Genomic DNA, 21,584 nt, shown 5'->3' on the forward strand with positions numbered 1-21,584 from the left:
TGTAAACACTCATGTGGTTTTCATCCCCTGCCACACACCACTGTACCTCTTAAGAAATCACATGTCTTGATTTTGAACTCTTTACATGACAGAGTGAAATACTGTGAGAAAATCCAGGAACGCAACACATCTCTTTTCTCTTCAAATATGAGAAAAACAATCCAATGTACATTTCCCTGGAAATCTGGGGGTTAAATCTCCTTCCACATGTAGGATCACCTAGACTGAGAGTGATCCAGCAGTATTGCATATACTTGCTTTTTCTCTAGCCGTGCAAAGGATTCCTCTTATCTGAGACATCAGAGGTGCTTTGCCTTAATATTCTACATTCACAAAACTTTGTAACTCAAACTCCAAATGATGGACTAGATAGCAAGAAAAATGCAGGCCTTAAGAACTGAAAGGTGGCCCAAAGGAGCTGTTTCTTTCCTTCTCCTGGGAAAGATAAAATCCCAATGGATATATTATCACTTAAGAATTTTGAGTACTTTTAGCTAGTACTCATGGCCTGTATACAATAGAAAATATTTCATGGGATAAAGTACCCACTGTGAATGTGTTGCATATAGTACTTGGTTTTATGAAATCTTTCAGAATTTATGGCATAAAACTTTCCTTCATGATATGTATAGTAATAATTCTGAGTTAACAGAAGCTCTACTACAGATATTATTCAATTTAACAAAAGAAACAGACATGTGTTTTTGAGGACAGAAATTTTAATATGCATACATTTTGTAAATAAGTTTTAAACCACCAATTTCATTCAAAATAGGTTTGAGTGTGCACTCGCTATGGCCAAGCATCCATTTATCTTGTGGATGCAGTTGTGGATTTAGCCTAGAGCTTTTGACCCCAAAGATCTACACGTGTAATTAACAAAGCCTGTTTTTGCTGCAGAGTTGTTCTCAGTACTCAGATTTAAGCTGTTTTGCTAACTTACAAAACAGTGTACTTTTTTGAAAAATAATTAATTAATTACTTACTGAGGAGCTTATGTACAGTGAGGTTCAGACACTAATATTAGTTATTCAGAAAGCAAGTGAGCCTTGGATATCATCCCTATATGGCACAAAATTAACTTCATTTGATTGATGACAATGTAATAAACAGTATATATTTTTCCTCTATACATGTGGGCAAACAAAATAATACATGCAGAGTTATTTCTCTTAAATATCTGGCAAGGCATATGATTGTTTGTTAGAAATTTTCTGAACTGGTTAAGACAAAATTTAGCCAAATGTTAAAGCATGAAATTTGTTGGTGTAGGCAAAGCAGATAATGTTCTGATAAAGCTTTAAAATCACCCCAGCACACAAACGTTGGAATCTTACCATTAGGTTTCATGCAGTCTGTTCCCTGCAGCGAGCATTAGCTTTAACCCTTCAGTGCTGTTGAATTTCATGTGTAGGGGGAGGGGAGAAGTTTTATTCAGAAATCAGCTTTTATTTAAGTGATGACTGTCATTTTGTGTGAGAGAACTGCAGTTCTTCTCATGCATCTGGTCTCAGCACACCATATATCCACGTATTATAGAGCAAATCTTCAAACTTCTTCAGAAAGTGATTCTACTGTTTTACTCATGTATCTTGATTTATGTGAACTGTGTTTTAAAAGGTTGTGTAAATTCAGGGTGTGTCACACTGATCTTTCTCTTCCTCCTGTGAACTGTTCTACCTCGGAATGAACTTCTCGATGGCAATTCTTTGCAATTATGTAATTTCAGCATCCCGTAGGGGTTCGCTTTCTAAATGCATTGCCCATGGGATGAGATGGCTATTTTATCTGACTTTGAGTGCTTCTTAAAGCAAGCCATCACTGAGAGGGTTAAGGTGTGTTACTGCAGCAGTTATCAGCAGACCAGCCATCTACCTTTGGTACTTACAGGAATTTTATGACTCTTGATCATATTATCAAATTCTTCATTAATTTTTTTGTATTTTTCTTCGGTGCGTGGGGTGAGTGCATAAGAGGAGTCAGGGTCGGGGCTTTCACAGCCTTTGTTTTCTTTCTTGTTCAATGCCTGCCAGGTTCAGAGAAATACCAAGAGTAAAAAAAATGAAGGGAGTTCCGAGTACTTACACACAATCTTTGCCTGCTGATCATTAGATCAATATCTTCGTTAATTTTCCTGTACTTGTCCTCAGACTCAGGGCTGTGACCTACTGAATCGTCTGCATCAGGATCTGGGCTGTCACAGCCATTAAGGCCCTTCTTTCTCAACGTCTGAAATACATAATTTTTGGAAAGTTCAAACCTAGACAAAGGCTGTAAGAGACAATCAGGGATGTTACAAAAGTTCAAGCTGTCCAGTGTTTCAGGTTATTACACATGCTACATTATGTTTAGAAAACCATAGGGTAAAAAGCACGATTCATTTCACTAGAGCATTCATCATCTGTTTAAACAAAAATAACAAATATATTCTTTCCACAACTAAATTCAGTCAAGTAACCAAGAGGGTTTCAGGACCAAAGTATGGTGATTTGGAATTCACACGGGTTTTAAGAACTAACTAGTGAAAAACAATTGCAGCAGAATATAATTAAGGTGGCAAACTGCAGCACTCTTTCTTCCCACAGAAAAATCAGAAGTCAGGATGTTGCACAACTATTTTAGAATCTGTGATGACGACAACAACAGAAATGTTGGAAACACCTCTAGTTTGACTCTAACAATGGTGTCCTGGCCCCTTCCCACATCCCTGACAGCAAAAGGGCATATGAGAACACGACTAATATGCTCACTGAGCACTGACTGAGAATGTTGAGACGCCATGCTCATTCGGAGAATTACTTTTGTTAGAAAGTATATGTGAAAATCTCTATTGAAATTTACAATACTGAGAAATTATCTTCCTAAACATAGGCTTCGAGAAAAATCAAAACAGCTGAACTTAGGGCTTCATTACCCTGAGCTGAGTAAGGGATCCAAAGAATACTGCCAAGTAGGCAACCGAGTCACTAACTAGCAAAAGTACCACCCGGTTTTAGCTGAGTAGGAATCACCCTGATTCCTACTATCTTCCAACACAAGAAAGGGAAAAGTTGATGCCTTTTCTTAAAAGTTCCTTTCTTCCTCCTGTAGGTATGGTCTGGTCTCAGCTGTCACAAAGCTGATGGTTGTCAGTTCAATTGCATACAACCTGATTTACAGAAATGATGCTATATTTTTATAGACCATAACACATCTGATTAATCACATAGTTTGCCATGTTCATTTTTTTAAAGATTTCTTTTTTAGTTGTAGATGGACACAATATCTATTTTGTTAATTTATTTTTTCATGTGATGCTGAGGATCAAACCAAGTGCCTCACACATGCTAGGCAAGTGCTCTATCACTGAGCCACAACCCCAGCCCACCATGTTCATTACTAACAGACTAGCAACATTTCCTAATTTTCCTGGTATTACCAAGATCAGTTACAAAGTGATGCGTACCTTTGTGCCTCTTGCTAATGGAAAATTCAGTAGAGCTCATCTTTATTAAAGATAGAATTCACATAAAAATCAAGCAAAAGTTGCAACATTAAGCTAAGGAATTAAAAGCTGAGATAACACTCCATTTTTAATCCATGCAATTGGGGAAAATAAATACAACAACATGAGTTTAAAAGAGAGTGTCAGTCTGAAAATTTTAATTCTTTGGCTCTTATCAATGTGTAACAAATGTAATATTACTTAAAATGAATTTCTGAGGCACTGAAGATTTTAACTTAAAATCAAACTAAAAGCTACCATTGCAATACATTTAGGGTACACTACTACTCTGTAAATATTTATTAATGTTATAGTAGTATAATATAACAAATAAACATATGGTTACAGCTTATTATGTGGTAAAATGTTTGAATATTAAAATGAATATTTTGACACAAGATGATAAAATATACATTTACAATCTTGGGGAATTTATAATTGGTGGGGCCACCTGTCCCCCTATTAAAGATCTACAGCCATCATTTTTGGGCCAGAATAAGTACTTGTAGAGGGTTTTATAATAGTACTCCAAAGGACATCATAAAACATTAACAATTTCATCCACTGACTTAACTTCCTAGGCTTTAAACTCATTTTGTTAGCATTAGGCTCAACCATAAGAGCATTTCTCTGGGTAATAACAATTTGTCATATCATGATGTGTTTCTGTTTTGATATCTGCAAATGTTTACACTTATTTAAAAAAATGCATCATATTGTACATTTTCATAAGAAATCACTTGTGTAGAGAAAAATAGGCAAGATCAAGAGAATACCTGATATTTTTCAAAACATTAATGTTTCTATAGGGCATATTAAAATATCTTCATACAAACCTTTGATTTAAAGTCTTATGTAATGCGAATTCATAGTCTTAGTAGACAGTAGATTTTTCAATGTGCACCCATGTCTTTAACCCAATAAGTTTTATTGTAAAAATTCTAGTTGTTTTGCTATGCAGACTCCTGACAACAGAACGCAAGGGTTAGGAGAGGCCTATCAACTGTCATTACAATCCATCTGGCACATGCATGTGTGCTAAATATTCTTACAAAGCTTTGGGGGGATAGATATTGTGTTTGGTTTATAAAAATTCAAATATCAACTACACTTTGTTGAATAATCTTCACGAATATTAACTCATTATCTCTCAATCCTTGCACGACGAGTTTACAGAAATCTTACACCAGCCAGTGCTGCTAAATATGAGGATCCAAGCATCAGCTATTGCCTGTGACCATGTGGAGACTGCCCTTCCCCATCCAAACTTTCCTAAGCTTGTGAAATGAGAGATGCAGACTAGATTTCTCCAATTCATATTCAATTACAGTAGCAGACTGAATACTGGGATAAATGATAAATAAAAAATTCTAATTTTTTTTTAAAAAAAACTTGCTCTGGGAAAATTTGAAGTATGAGAATATGGCTAAAATATTGATACTTCTTGCACATCAAATTTTAGTCAAGTGGGAATGTCTATTGTTCAATGAAATGCTTAGCTCCCTGATTAAAAAACCAATTAGATCAACATCTCACTTTGTACCTGAAGAATTATATGAATTGTTAAGCAAACAAAGCAGGTGGTGTGGAGTCACAAAGGAAACGGCAGTGATGGGGAGGGGGGAGGACAATGACTCACTTTCTACCAATAAATTCTTTTATCTGATTATATTATCTTGCAATGCATACTGCCAGTATTTAAGTAATGATTCAAGTTAAATCGTGTTACTTGAAACAGGGCTTTTTGAGACATATAAACGCAAAATTCAAGAGCAAATTAATACTGAGTTCCAAATTCCCATAATCACATCACCAGAACATTTAAAAAATTGTTCAAAAATATTATCCTCAGCTGAGTGCTTGTATAACACATTTCTGCCAAGAACAAATGATTATGGTGGAATTATAAAGCTCTGAAAATGGAAGTGATGGCACAAACTTGAATACCATAGTGTGAATTTGGAGCTATAAGAGCAGTTTTATCTTTATTATATTAAAAATCTACAGCTGTTTAATGACGACTAAGGAATTACTGTTGGATTCAGCCAAGTCTCTCTATTCACAGTAATGAATAGTCAATATGAACTAAAGAGCTTACTAAATGGATAAATAAGCATTATTCCTTCAAGTCTTGTTCTATCAAAATAAAAATCTCTGACACAGGCCTTTGAAAGCTTCTCTGCTCTTTTACAAGTGTGAATGGTCAGGCAATGTATGTACTTAATTGCTATTCTTATAGGTGCTACACATCCTCCAGATATATAGTAAACGTCTCTCAGCTGACTACATTTTGAAAAGGTTGATTCTGTATGTCACGAAAAAGCAAGAAATCTTTTGAAAACCACCAGGTTCTCTTACTAGGCATCTAAAGGAACTCTTCCTCCAGAGAACTCTGTACACCTGGAATGAGCTGGTGTACCGGAGCTAGCCTGCCACCTGAGAGTGACACTTTTGGGGTACATCAATTGACTGCTGAGGCTTCTCGGGTATATTCGCAAAGTAGCGATTGTCATACAGTGAGCTGAGAACAGCCGCTCTTAGAGAAGTAATTAGATTGACAGAAGGTGACACACTCCAAACAATAAATGGGAGAAGGAGTCCAGATAGGTAATCCAAAAACCACGTGGAATCTCTCCTCCCAGACATGAGCACATATGGACCTGTGTTATTACATTTGTTCATCAGAAAAAAACTTGAAATATGTATAAAATGATGATGATAGGTGACAGGTGCTTCAAAAATTCTAATGAAATAGATGTAAGGGAACAGATTCTATTTCGTTACTGCAAGGAATATAAATGAAAAAGAATGCCACATGGAGCTCTCATTTCTTGTCTCAGGCATTATGTTATCAACTAGAAAATCCCTTTCCTACACTGTGGTGGTTTCATTCTTAATTTATTTTTTAATTATTATTATTTTTTTCTCTTTAAAATTATGCCTTGTTAGCAAAAAGAAACATCTAGATTACTGACCTTTTTCAGTTATGAGGATGCTATATATTGTATCAATACTATTTAAGTAAAATTTGGCTTTTTGTTAGAGAATCATCATCACAGAAAAAGCTTCTGACTAGTCAATTTCTTTTCATGTCTGCAGTCTCAGTCCTCCAGAATATATATTTTCATCATCTTTTTTTCTATGCCTTCCCATTGTACAGCTAAAATTTGAAGTCCTTTTGTGAAAAACCCCAAATTACTCTTATTAACCTTTGTTAAAAATCCAAATAACCTCCCTTTCTTCATAGCTAGTTAGTCTGACTTTAGAGGTTTGATGTGTTAAGAGCACGTGAAGGAATTATTACTATTAGTTGCATGAATGCCATGTTCACACAAAAGCCAAGGGAAAAGATATTGACTTAGAAAAGGTAGTTTCCTTTCCTCTGATTTTAAACTTTTTTTTTTGGTCTTTCATAGCTCTATAATAGTTAAGTGTCTATGGGTAATGAGCTAAACAGTCTTTAGAAAGTAGTAAATTCATGTAGGGATAGAAGTGTAGATGAACTGGATGCTAGCCATGAACAAAGTTTCTGAGAATGGCTGTTAAACATTCATATGGCTCACAGATATGCCCATTATCACAAAGATGCTTCCGACTCTCTAGCATCAGGGGAGTGTCCACTTAAGGGTGGTGCCCTGTGACTTACGTCTTCTAACGTGTATATAGCAATTACCAAATACCAACTATGTGCCAGATACAATTTTGTATCTGAAAGAAGGCAATATAAATTTAAAATAAAAATCTCTGAACTATCCTATAATAGTGTACTTAAAAAATTTGTGTGTGTGTGTGCTTTCCAGCATAGATCACTTAGGCAAGGAGAGGTCTAGGTACTAAGAAATTTCTCCATACATTTCAATAATCAACACTGCAAAAATTGTCTGACTTTTTTTTCTATACCATGGTTCTTCTTTGTTTTTATTCTAGAAATAAAAATGTATATTAAAATGCCACAAAGCTAGTGCAATTGTTAGGTAGATTTTTATCAGATAAGCAAATCATAGTCAATACAGAATATAAGGAAGTTAACTTGTACCAATAGGTATTCATTTATTTTGAAAAAATTTTAACAAGTTGAAAATATACAACCTTACAACACCTTTTTTTCTCTCCAGATTCCAGGCATTTACTTCTACTGGGGAGAGAGGGGAAAACTAGAGATTTTTATTGCTTTTGTTTTTATTTCATACCTCAAAAGATAATCTTAATATTGGCTTGAATTTTTTCACTGAATTATTTTTGTCTTTCAATACAGAATATAAAATACACTAATTAAAGATTTGAAAGACTTTTAATGTACTAAACATGAGGATATATCCACCACCTGTCTCCTAATGGCCATAGATTATTTCATATAAAAATTCACATGGTGACAGTTTGTAGATGTATTAGGATTTCAGTGTGGATGAGATCACCAGGGATCACCTGGCCTTTCCTCATACCTCCCAGGAGGTGAGCAGTAATGTCCATAGCAACTTGCCTTTCACACTGAGGTCCTTTATCCACCTGGACTCTCCTTCCATCTCCTCTCTATAGACTTCTCATCACCCAGGCTGAATTAATTTCTCCCCACACTGATGCATTCATTTTATTCTATACATTTTTCTATTATATCCTAAATCACACAACAATGATCATGTATGTGGTTTTACTTCCTTTGCTACCCTGAGAGATCCTTAACAAAGTCATTTAATTTATTCACTTTGGAGGTTCAGTATAGACAGTCTGACATTCTGTAGGTGTTCCATAAATGCTAGCTGAATGAACAGAACACACATTTCCACAGTTTTAATGTATGCAGAGGTTTCTGGCTGGTTGGAGGCAGGGATGGTAGTGGGACCAGACCCCTTGAAACATATTTGCTAATCACTAATATGTGTCAGGGGTTGTTTGTGGTCCTCTGGATGTAAAGATACTTTTTCTAAATTTGTGACCCAGATTATTTGTTTACATGTTTTTATTCCCATCATCCTGAGCTCCTGGAGTGTAGGGATTGTTGACTAGTCATCAATCCCTAGGAGATTAATAAATGTTTGCAGACTTAATGACGGACTTAGTGGATGGATGAAGAGAACAGAAAAGGATCTTCAAATGTTAGAAAGAGAAAGAGTAGTCTCAGGGAGTATTTTTGCAACTATATTATGTTTTTGTGATCTTATATCACTCTTTATTATGTTAAAATTCAATATTCTGCTTTTTAAGTAACTGTTGCAAATTTACCATGTTTTGAAATACACACTTGTTAAGTCTGAAAGCAATACAGTATAGGCATAATTTGTACTATGTATGAAACTGATTATGACAAGAGCTTCATATCATTGAATGCTTAGAAACTGGGATATTGGTTTAAACATGGAATCTTGAAAAAAGCATATTGAAGAAATCATCGAAGGAAGTCATAAGTATATCTGTGATCTAAAGGGTAGCAGGAAAAAGGGCACAAAATTTAGCATGGAAGCAGAAAAGAAGGGAGTAGTGTTTTCAGCAGAATGTAAATGTTAGGAAAAAAAACAACAAAAGCTCTGTAGGAAAGAGCACGGGAAGTTTTTGTGAACGTGAGTCAGATACTATAAATTTGAAATAAGCATGTTTTAAAATTCTTGGGCAAAGTTCATTTTTCCCCCCCTAATCCTTGGATGCTGGTCTACTGCTCTACTATTCTGCTAGGCTCTGACATTGGTTTTGTTCTGGGCCAACCTCAGCCTGGGGGAATTCATGGAAAATCAGGGTGATTCTAGGGCCAATTGGATGATTCAGATTTCCTCAGGATAGGTCAGCATTTGGAGTTTTTAAGGATTCTTCCACCACAGCTCTCCTGGAACCTGGACAAGGCATGCATCATGAGGTCAGATTAGAACAGGGCTGAGCTGGGAAATCTGGCACATTCCAGCCATGAAACACTCCCAGATATCCTGCAACCAGGAGAGATCCTAAGTCAAATACTAAGCAGGAAGCACTTGCCTATGTAACATTTGAAATGCATGACAATATACCCAGTAAATACTAATAATTGTTAAAAAGTAAGTTAAGAAAATAAGAACTGTTATGCAAAAGAATTGTAGGTGGTTTTGAAGAATGGATGCTGTTGGTTTGTAAAAAAGGAAGGAAAATAAGAGTTAGAACTATAAATTTAAAAAAGGTTGAGAACAAGAGAAAAGTAACAAAAATCTAGAAGTAGGTTTTACGAAAGTATATGATGTGAATGTAACTTCACATGCCAACTTCTTAGATTGTGGCATTTTACTTGCAAATGGGACAGGCTGAATCTAGACGCTGATGCTTTAAAAATAATTCATTGGAGCATCTTTTACAAACCATTACAACTTATTTTAACAACAATAAAAAAGGTGCATGTTATCTTGGATGATTGGATTAAGTTCAATAATTTTTGGAATGGAGATGGAGCTCATGGTAGAGCACTTGCCTATGCACTAGACGCTATGTTTGATCTTCAGTATTGCAAGCAAACAAAAACCATAACATGATTCCATGATTTGGAATCTTATCTAGTTATAAATGCCTTTTTATTCATAAATTGAGTCAACACATGATTAGTCATTTGAAATGAAAGTAGCCTACAGCCTACACCTTTTTATTGTCATCAGCTCAGGGCTTTCAGATGTATCCTTGTTTTTACAGGATTTCCCATATCTCTACTACAACACCATTTCTTGATTGATTTTCTTGATTCCACCTATCTCTGTTCCCTTTTCAGCAAAGGTTACAATTTGGCTGCTCAAGCCAGAAGCTCAGAAATCACTCTCAATCTCATCATCTCTTGACTCAACTATCATTACTTTTCTATTTTGTTTCCCATTTTTGGTTTATTTTCTGACCCTACCTTCCAGTCAATCTCCTTCATACTTCCAACAGGGCCTAATTATAATGTAAATCTAATCCTATCAGAATTCTCCTTAAAATCCACGGCGGCTCCCAAGAGCCACACCCAAGAGCTTGCACACAAACCTTCCACCTCTTCTTCCCACCTCAATTCCTCTCTTCTCCAGCATGTGGTGTTCTGGCTAAGGGGGATTTTTGAGCATTTTACAAATCAGGTACGAACTTCAAAACACTCTCTGGGTATGTTATTTATTCCTGTTTGGAATATTCCTGTTTACTTCCCCTCTCTGATGCACAGACCTGAGTCATACTGGAATACCTATTCCCTCATGTCATCACTTGCTCAGCAAGGTTTTTCCTAGCACTCATAGGCATTCAGGGATTCCCTTCTCTGTACCCTTGCAGTCCTTGATTTTTTTGTGTATGTGTGTCCTTTCTATATGGGGTATATTATATTGCCATTTATGTTTCTACATGTCTGTCAGCATCATATGTCAAGTCCTATAAGGAATGGCATCTCTGGTCCCTAACAAACACTTGGTTAACATGAAGGTTCAGTATAGGTTCTAGTTAACTGTTCATTGGATAAATGAATAACCTATCAAACTTGATAGTCATATTTTCTAACAGTGACAGATTAATTGAAATGAGCTGTATGGTCTCCCTAGGTAGCAGTGCTATTTATTTGTTTTAATAAGATTATTACATCAACAAGTTAGGCGTTCAAGTTCTGGTAGGTTAAAGCAATCTCTGTAAAGACTTCATGATTACTACACAGGATATTCCTGTGAGAGCCAAAGAAACAATGGAGATAACACATACACAGTGCATGAGGAACAAATGATTAGATTTATTTGCACTTAAATTTTTTTCCTGCTCATGGTTCTGGAGTTTTTGTGGTTGCTGGTGCTTTAAGTTACTGCCATGAGGACATGAACATTTTGAGAAGCAAAATTATTTCAAGAGACATCTCTGTGCATCCTCTATTTCTAGGATTCAATTGGAAACAAGGACATTATCATTGATGGACTTGAGGAATTTCTGTTGCTTAGGATCTCTAGTTTATCATCAGCTTATCAGAAAAGGAGAATATACAGCAAGCTTTCAAGAGACATGCAAAATAAAAACTGGGGGCTGGCAAATGATTGTCAATATTTATGATACCTGAGGAGATTCACAAATCCTCATTTAGCAAAGGACTCCCAGGATTTAAGTTAAATTGGGTTTCTGCCTAACATGCTTCTTCTACCCTGGGACTCTGAAGGTTCAAGAGAACTAGCGTTCTAACCAGCTTGAGCCTGACCCATCTGGGTTGCCTGAGTAGGGAAACCCTCTCTTTGCCCTTCATTCACAGTATTATATTTTTCATTTCCTAAGTCACAGGACCAACATGTACCAATAACAAATTTCATTCTGGGACAGAGGTGAAAATATTCACTAAGTTCTTTTCTATCCCTCAATTTTTTTTTGGTGGGGTCAGGTATCAGGGATTGAGCTCAGGGACAATGGAACACTGAACATTCCCAGCCCTATTTTGTATTTTTTATTTAGAGACAAGGTCTCATTGAGTTGCTTAGTGCCTCGTTTTTACTGAGACCGGCTTTGAACTTTCATTTTTCCTGCTTCAACCTCCTGGGATTACAGGTATGTGCCACTGTGCTTGGCTATCTATCCCTCAATTTTTTAAATGGCAGATGGAGAGATTCTGAAGAGCCAATTCTGGATGGTAACCTCAACTTCTTCCTCCATGACCTGAGGTTTGAATCTTCTTTTAAAAATTAATTTATCACTCTTCCTAATAAACCAGTCTGCTCTCCAATGAGTGGCTTTTAGCCCTCTTCATTAAAATTTTTGTTTTGGTTATTCCATGTTGACTTGCAATGAGATCTGTTCCATCTTCCCAGTTAGCTCCCGGGAAGACTCTCCTGAACCCAAATTCTGAGGGCTGTGCCTAAGCCTGTTACATGACATCCCAGAGACTGTATTGACAACTGTGTTAGCAGGGACAGCTCAATACTCACTTGCTATGATGTATTAGAGAGAAACACGGTCTCAGGAGTGCCGAGCATTACTGAGATGATGTGAGGACAATATGTAACTCACAGTCACTGTGGCTGCCAGAGGAGGAAGTCTCAATGTCAGAGAAAACCTCCACAAGAGGAGAGACTTTATCTTTTTTACCTCTATATCCAAAGCAACTTTAATGTGCCCAGCACATGGGTGCTTCTCAAAAAATAAAAGAATAATGAAACTCAAGACTACAGAGAACCAGAAGTTCTTATTTAAAGTGGAATTACAGCGGGATCTGAAAACAGAAGCTACCAGTTTTGTACTCAGGATAAATATTTCATTTACCCCTAGCAACACCCACTGCAGAACCCCACTATCCACTATTCTCACTGGTGAATTTAAATTACAAAAGAAAAGAATTGTGTGGACCAGAGTTAATAGAATTAATATGTCCCTTTTATTCCTCCACAGAACTTTATAAATACCATTTATTTCATATCAATGCCTGTATTATTGTTTTTATCTCATTTTCTAGATGATAAGATTCTTGCAGACATGAAGTCTCTTGAGGGCTTTCTATCCTTGGCAACTAACACAGTATCTGGCAGTTGAATGTTGTGACAAATCAGTTAACTCCTTTGGACAGGTGTCCTACGGGAGAATACTGCTAACGACGGCCTGGTGACAGACAATAAGGAGGCTCAGACAGACAAAAGCTAGTGGCCAGAAATCCAAGCTTCCCCACCATGAATGCTGAATTTCCTCTCTTTCCTTTAGCCTAAGTAATATTAATTCTGTCAAAGGCCAGCAGTCTTGGTCTCCAGCCTCACTCGTCCTGGTTGTCTCTTTCAACATAAAATTTCTCCTGGGACTTGGTTAATGCAGCATTAATGTTTTCATTTACTGGTTGATGCAATGGCAAACTTCCTGCTTAGTAGACAGCGTCCAAGATACAATGAGTGGCTGGGGCTAGACCAGTTAAACCAGTAGACAAGATGCAGTGGAGTTTCTTCAAATCTGATCTACACACAGGAAACTCTGGTGAACAAGGCCAGAAAGCTGCCAGACATCAGGGATGGAGGCAGGGGGAAGCCTCCTTGAAGGTTGAAAGGGTTGGCTAGAAGGTAAAGGTTGTCAGGTTTATGTGATGTCAACTGGAACAAACCTCTACCTATCCACATTCACAGAGGTATTGAGAAAGCCCCACAGACTCAATCTCCAAAATGCACAGCAGTACATTTCAATGCCCCTCATTTCTTTTTTGCAAATAAGTTTATACTGGTTCCTACTTATTACCTCACCCATCATACTATGAACTACAGTATTTATGGTACTTAAACTTGCAGGAAAGACAAAGTCTAGTCTACTTGTCTTCCATAGGTGTTGCCTCACTGCCACAAAACTGGCATGTGAACTGATAACATGTGTTGGGTTTTATGTTTAACTTCCTTGGGTAGATGTCCAGTGGACAAAATGTGGATGGTACTCTTTCAACGAGCTTCAAGTAAATAAAAAGTTTGCTTAAAAACAAACATGCCTCAACTCTGTCTCAGCCTTTTCCCTAAAACTTTTGCTATATTTGCATCACTCCAATTGCTTTCATTATTTAAACTCACCCTTCCTGTATTTCTATTATAGTTCTTCACAATCACATCGTGACATAGTTTCTGCCTCAGTCTCCACACAGGACTCAGAGCCTATGCCTTTTATCTGAGTCTCCCTAAGACGTGGGAGACTACTGGGCCTTTCGACTTTCATATATTAGTGCAGACTTTGAGTTCATTAATCAAAGGACCACTATTTGCTTTCTTAACAATATAATTATTTCCAGCTGGTACTAGAAAAATAACCAGAGTATTTCTAGGAGTGACATCAAAAGTGCCAGTAGCATTTCAGAGTTAGGACCCTTAGGTTAACTTTCCACAGGGACTTGCCCTCTAGTTTCCTGGCTAATTTGTTATCAGGGATTGCATCTCCTGGACTTATTCTGTAGTTCCTGCTACTTTATAGTATTAATGTGAAGGGTCCTTTCTTATTAGTGTAGGAAATTATGAACTGAGTATAATGATTAAATAGGATGTAAGTTTCATCTACAGATTATGAAAATACCTAATACATTCCATCATGTGAAAAATAGGACCTTTCATTCTAAATTAAATACCTATAAATAGAATATATTCCTAAGAAGTGTTTTGGAAAGCCTTGTATTGTTACCATTGAATGCTGATCAAGGCCTTCGTTGACTAAATTATTTTAAGAGCAGGCTTAAATTTTTCTAAATTTATATTTCTAAATTAAATTAACTAATAATTAAAACCAAACTTGTTGCAATTTAATTTCCTTATGCTATGAATACTACCCAAATACGAATCTATGGTCCCAGAATCTTAGACCTAAATCATAATTCACAAAATTACATTTCCCATGACTTCATATATTACACAGATAGTAATATTCTTAGGTTCTGCATTCAGTCACCTCCAATTTAACACGATGTTACAGATGTTAGAGAGAATATTGGGAGATGAAAAGCAGTAAGGGATATAGAGAAAATGTTTAGGGAAAGGATTGAAAATAATGAGAGAGATTATAAACATAAGATAGAGAGATGATAGATATTGGAAAAGAGGAAATCAGAATTCATGATGGAGCGAGAATTTCAGGGTGCTGTGAAAGAGAGGAAAAAATTAAGTCATCCCATCAAGTGACCCTTGGTATGTAAGCTGGCCACTCATTGTGTCTGGGCTCAGCATTTTACATTCTAACATAAAGATTTATAACAGGCCATCAGCACTTTTGTTCAGCCTGATATCCATCCTTGACATCAGCTGGGCTCTTGTTGTCTTAACTCAGTGTGGTCAAGTAGAGGCTGCCAGCCCCACAGACTGCCCTGTCCTCTGGATCTCCTTCTAGCTTTCTCCAAAGAGTTTCTGTGGACTTGGGACCCTGGCCCCTGCAGTCTTCAACTGAGGCTGTTTTAGATACTATGGTTTCAGTAATTGCAGCATTGTCAGTGGGAATATACAGAACCTGAGTTTTAAGTTCGATGTTTCAATTTTCATAACGTATGAAATCTCAGTGATTTTGTTAGTTCAGTGGTACACTTAAGAGTTTTCATTTGCCCAATCATTTCTTCCAAGTTCTTTATTAGGTAATTATAAAAACAACATTTCCTCTCCTATGGCATGAAAAGGAAATTAAACCAGTCTTCTCTCACTGTCAAAATATTAATTTTCTTAATATTTTAATTGAATCTGTTCCTCAGCAATAACACCTACCATTTATTGAGCATTCATCTATGCCAGGGACCAAGTCTGCAGCTTTGCACAAATTTTATTTTTCTCAGTCCTCATAACCATTCTTCCACTATGAATGCCATTCTACAGATGAAGAAAAAGAAGCGTGATGTGGTTCAAAAACTTGGGCAAGTCCACAGAGTTAATGAGGGTTAGAATCAAGTTTATGAATCTGTGTATGAGCTCCAGGCTTTACTTTCTTGGTTATTTACTGGACTATTTTTGCTCTGCAAGCCTATCCAATTATAAAGACTGCCCAGTGGCTGGGGATACACATGTTTATCATGTGCAATGCTGTAAGTTAAATTCCCTGCACTGCCCCCCCCCCCAAATATGATAGCCAAGAGTATGTCTATGTATCCTTTGAACAAAATGCCCAGCAAATCTTTAATTTTTTGAGTTTCTACATACCTACATAAGCTTTCTGGGTAAAACAAGGTGCAGGTTTATTGCAATTATCAAAATAATATTAGTAAGAACTCTAAATCTGTTACTAAGAAAACAATTTGCTTGCTTTATTTTGGGGGCACCTTATTTTTCAGATTAAGTCAACTGCTCAGCTCTTGAGTTCAATATGCCTGAGTAGATGAGGAAGGCAAAGTCCTATAACAATGAGATTACATTTTTTTTTTCTGGAATTGAGATGATATGTTGAGGAAAAGAAAAAAATTATAAATTTATGGAGAAAATATTATCTCTTTCTGGGCAAAAGCTATGGATGAGTTCATGAAGAAATCTTGTGAACACTATAAAATTTCTTTTTCTAGTCATAGCTACACAAACTCTTCCTTTTCCTTTTTTTTTTTTTTTTTTGCAAAAAGATGCAGGTAGCACTGTTTTTCCTTACAGACCAGATGACAAGATACATAAAATAAATGACTATAAAACTTCCCAATTTTCTTCACCAGTTATGAGGAAGACAGCAAGATGCAATCTTGGGTGAAAATTTCCCAAAGTTCTAAGGAGAAGAGGAAAATTACAGGAGAGTTTCAAGAACCACAAAGACTTGGGGTTTGCATCTTGTCAGAAAATCCGAACTGTTGGTAGAAGCCTGGGGAACAGCTGGCGGGACCTGACTCAGCAGAGAAAATGCCACCCACAGGCACTGACGGCGCAGCGAGCTCCCTTGTTTTCTCTGGAGGCTTCCCACAGCTAGGCCAATACCCCAGTCTCCCAGATGGGAAACTGGAGTTTTTGAAAATTGAAATTAAACAAAGTTGTATAATATTTAAAAGTTTACAGTGATGATGCTTGGCTTTTTACCTGGACTTAAAAAGTCAATTTTCTGTTGAATAAATAATACTAACCACATATTAACCACCTAATACTTTCAAAATACCTCAAACAGCCATCATCATCATTCTGAGCAGAATCTCACTTCTTTTTAAAGATCACTGGTAAAAGATGAGGGGAAACATAACCATTAAAAGAGGAAGCAAAACAGGGTTCAAAGTCTGTTTCCATGAGGTAATGCATGCTATTGACTAATCATCAAAGGAATCTGGGGTATACCAAGATGAAGTATGAGGTTAAGGCAGGTGGCTGGGAGAAGTTAGAAATCCTTTTTCCAACCTTAGTGCATTACTTTCTTGTTGAAGCCAAAGGCATAGATAGAGATCGATGGAAGTTTGTTTATCTGACAGAGGAACTTGTGCTTAGTGAAATGGAAGTTACATATGAGTTCATCTGCTCGAACTGCACACATTGGTGAATGTATGAGAGAGAAAGGGGGGGGAGAGGGGCACGCACACAGGGAGGGAGAGAGGGAGGGAAAGAGAGAAAGAATATGTATATAGCATGAAGCTAAGAATTTTGAAAGAAGTTTCAGTATTATTTCCGGGTAGATGTATTTCTGTGCAGCTATTATTATCTTTTTTCTTTCCCTCTCAAAAGAAATAGTTCAATTTAGTAATTAGGATCCCAGGAAAGTGGGATTGTTTAATGGTAGGATGTTTGCACACTGAATGGTGGTTTCTAATGAAAAACAAATTTCTTCCCCTAAACATAATATAACAATTTGCTGTCATCTAATTTACCACATTTTTTACTAATATAAATAAAATCTTCCACATTTGTTGGAATTCAATTGTAGCAAGTGCTGAAATGTCTGTTTTTTTTTTTTTCCTAAGGCTGATCAGCAAGTGCCTTGATCTCTGCAGCCAGACATTAAGGTGCCTCCTTCAGAGGTAAGAATTTGCTGCACTCCTATCAGTAAAAGTAGAGCTCTTTCCCCATCCCGGTTCATCTTTGCTAAGTCTTCACAGTGTGAAATAGGTGTGGTTCGAGCAAACATCAGTGGTTTAGAAAAGGTCTCCTTTCCCTAGTAGCGATATACACTGTGAGTATGTGACTGGAATATTTAAAACACCTGTTCACTTGGAATTGAGCCAAATGTGTAATATATTAGCATGTGCTTGGCTCACTTCCAAGAGTATGTATCATTACTGCCATCAAAATACTGAGGAAGCCAGGGCAAAGATAGTTACAGTTTCATACTAGAAGCAATGCAAGATATGTATATATTTTTATTGCTAATAATACCATCACACTAAATACCGTTGATTGGATAGTACTTTAATGAAATCAATTACTTATTTTTTTGTCAGAAGAGAAGCTAGCAGCATAGGGATATGCAATTACTCTTCTTAAAAATCTCAGTCAATTCCTTGCTTCTCTTACTGTCTCCCTCTCTTCCTCCTCTCCTTCTCTTCCTTTCTTGTTCTCTCTCTCTCTCTCTCTCTCTCTCTCTCTCTCTCTGTGTGTGTAACTGTGACTTTCCTTAGAGACACAGAAGTTCACAGAGGACAACAAGGAATAAATGATATTATCCTAACTCTATCTACCAGAGTTCACCAGCAGAACTTGGGGAGAGCCCTCTGTTTGAGAGGGTTCTACTTATTTTTTTTTCCAACTCTATTTTGACGCTACTTAATAAAATTATTTTGTCACTCATGGTTTTTTTCTTCTACCTACCTTTTCCCTAGTTTTGAAATTTGTATAGTGAGGATTTTATATCTGAAGAAATTCATAAGAAAATAGTTATACATGTATTATATACAATGGTTTACATACAACTTTAAAAAATGTAAACACAAAATATACTAAAGCTTTTGATGTCCAAAAGGTATGTGTTTGTATGTGTAAATCACAGTAAAAGCTTAATTCTTACAAAAAAAAAAAAAAGGCCAAATGAGGGGCTTCCTATCTCTATTTAACCACTTCAGTGAAGGTTAACAAATTTGCCCAAGATCAGAGTTTATTAAAGTGGTAGAATCCAGGTGTGTCTGACTCCCAAACTCACCTCTGCTCATCTCCCATACCACACTGTCTTACATAATAAAGCTGGACTTTCTTTTCTTTTTTGGTACAGGGATTGAACTCAGGTGTACTCCACCACTGAGCCCCATTTTGTATTTTATTTTGACACAGGGTCTCACTGAGTTGCTTAGTGCCTCCCCATTGTTGAGGTTGGCTTTGAACTTGAGATCCTCCTGTTTCAGCCTCCCGAGCTGCTGGGATTACAGGTGTGTGCCACAGCATCCAGCAAGCTGGGCTTTCTTTACATGTTAAAGCAGGCTTTCTACTATACACAGAAAAGTGTAAATGGTTTTATATTTTGCAGTATAAACTACACCCATAATCCTGATCTGTTCAAGTGTTCATTAAGAATGCACGTATTATAGTATTATACTGAGAACTTTCAAATTTATTGTTTTTGATTTCTTCTTTAACTTTATCTGGAGAGTTTAAAATATACTGCCAAAAATAAAATAAAATATACTGCCTGTGGTCTCTATAACTGGTGATAAATAGTCCTCAGAGAAATGATGTGTACATTATCAGTGTAAATTGAAGTTATATGCCTATTTCAAAATTAATTTGTTGGACATTGTAAGCATAGATATTTACAGGATGACCTACATAGCTTAAAATATACTAGTGAAAGGTTTTAAGGTTTTCTAGCATATACTACTCAAAATTAAAATATTTTGGCACTTCCACTTTTGAACTGCACTGCTTCTAGAGATAGTTATATTTTCGAATAGAATATTCCTCAAGAGTTGGTTGTCATTATTACATTCTGCTTGAGATATGTTACCTTTCTCATATCTATTTTATTGTATCTAATTCCACACCAAACATTTCAAGCTCCTGATTTACCTGTCTCCTTGTTCCCATTTGCTTTACCTTCTGTCTCTTCCTGTATGTGAACACTCTATTCCTATAAAACTAATATTTTTCATGACTTTATTCCCTTTTTTCTTGCGACTTTGCATAACTGGTCTTTTGAAAGGTCTGCTACATCTTTTCATTAGTCCGTACCCACTTTTCTGATCTTGACTTTTTTGAGCCTAAAAAATGGCAGTAATGGCTGCCTTTTTCTGAGTTTTAAAATATTTTGCTTCCTAGCAATTATTATTACTTGATTACGTGTGTCATCATCAACATCATCATCATCTTTTTTTTTTTTTTTTTGTTACCACCATAGTAAACCTTACTATGTGCAGGCTCTGTTCTAAGTGATTTACAAATACTCGTTCATTTAATTCTTACAGTGACTATGTACTGGGTACCATTATTAGGCATCATTTGCAAATGAGGAAATTAAGACACAGAGAGTTTAAGTAAGTTGCCCAGGATGTACAGCTAGTCAAGCTGTGGAAATAGGCTAAGAATCCAGCAATTTATCCCCAGAACCAATGCCCCCTGACACCATGCCATGCTGCCTCTACCAAATATCTCAGTTATATTGTGACTCCCATGGGTAGTTTTTACCTTAGCTACACTAATTTTTATGAGGTCACAGATCATGTCTTCCAAACTTCTCTCTCTTCTAGCACCACTATGGAATTCTGTGCATCCTAGGAATCTAATCATTGCCTGAATAAAAACATATACAGTAAACGTAAAAATAAATTTAAAAAATTGGAAGACCACTTTTAGATTTGAAGGTAAAAATACAGTTAGAATTTTGTATGCATCAACAATTCACAAATAAATCTAGTTGCATTGATTATCATTAATGAAATAACCATATTGATTTCTTTCTATTCTATTTGATGGTTTTTTAACTGTCATTTTAACATTTGAGCAAAAAGTCATTATACTTTCTCTTGTTTAAGCCAATCCACTTGCCTTATTTTGACTTTATTGTAGATAGATAATATTGTGAACAATAATACCCAAAGCTTAGGAGGAAGTCAAATCAATATCAGCTACATAATACATAAAGGATGAATACAAATTTTATAGCAAAGGAATTAATAATTAATTTATATCTGTTTACTGTAACAGAAATTTGTCAACAGCTTTTTCTTTAGTTGAATCGTGCTTGAGCCAAGATTAATTCATTATATCTGAAAGTAAAAATTTAAGGTGAAAATGCTACTAAAGTAATATTTAATGTTCATGAATGTTACAAAATGTGGTATAATTCATGAACTGTTCTTTCCATATTATAGTCTAGCAGAGTTACTATAGCACCTATCACTATTATATTCTAGCAATATTAAATCTTTTATTTCAGCAATTAAAAAGAGCCAGTATTTTTCACATTACAAAGGTTTTGCTGAAGAGTCAAAATTGAATAATATAACATCAAAGATAATAGTTTCACAAAACTGAATTTATCCTGCATAGCAGAAATGACTCAACAATGAAAATTTTGTTTAAAAAGTGTGCATATGAAAGGCTTTGTCCCTGGAATAGAGCTCTAAGTGGCTCACTATCTAGGTTGAAAATGGTTATGCAGGATTGTATGTCCTATTTTTCCATGCCTGCAGTAAAGATACAATATGGGAATTCAGCTTGGTAATTACTAATACACCACACAGACACAATTACACCCTGTATGCTGCATAAAGGAATCACTTGTGGTCTGCATCCATTACAAAGAGCAGTAGGGGGCCAACATGCAAGACGACAAAATGCTTTACAAAACGGAAGGAGCCCAG

General features: G+C 36.2%; 1 protein-coding gene across 12 annotated transcripts in view; it reads right to left on the reverse strand.

Annotated features, from left to right (window-relative positions):
* Positions 1-21,584, reverse strand: part of Mef2c (myocyte enhancer factor 2C) — a 164,497-nt gene that overhangs the window by 39,403 nt on the left and 103,510 nt on the right. For 7 of the 12 annotated variants that reach the window (XM_026408757.2, XM_026408761.2, XM_026408766.2 and 4 more), the window contains 2 exons: positions 2,170-2,229; positions 1,889-2,026 (listed from right to left, as the gene is read on the reverse strand). In XM_026408757.2, coding sequence (XP_026264542.1) covers positions 1,889-2,026; positions 2,170-2,229 — 198 coding nt within the window. Of the gene's footprint in view, positions 1-1,888; positions 2,027-2,085; positions 2,230-21,584 lie in introns of all 12 variants that reach the window. The other 5 variants (XM_026408769.2, XM_026408762.2, XM_026408774.2 and 2 more) reach the window with 3 other exon arrangements.

This window comes from Urocitellus parryii, chromosome 1, assembly GCF_045843805.1.
Source record: "Urocitellus parryii isolate mUroPar1 chromosome 1, mUroPar1.hap1, whole genome shotgun sequence".
NCBI lineage: Eukaryota > Metazoa > Chordata > Mammalia > Rodentia > Sciuridae > Urocitellus > Urocitellus parryii.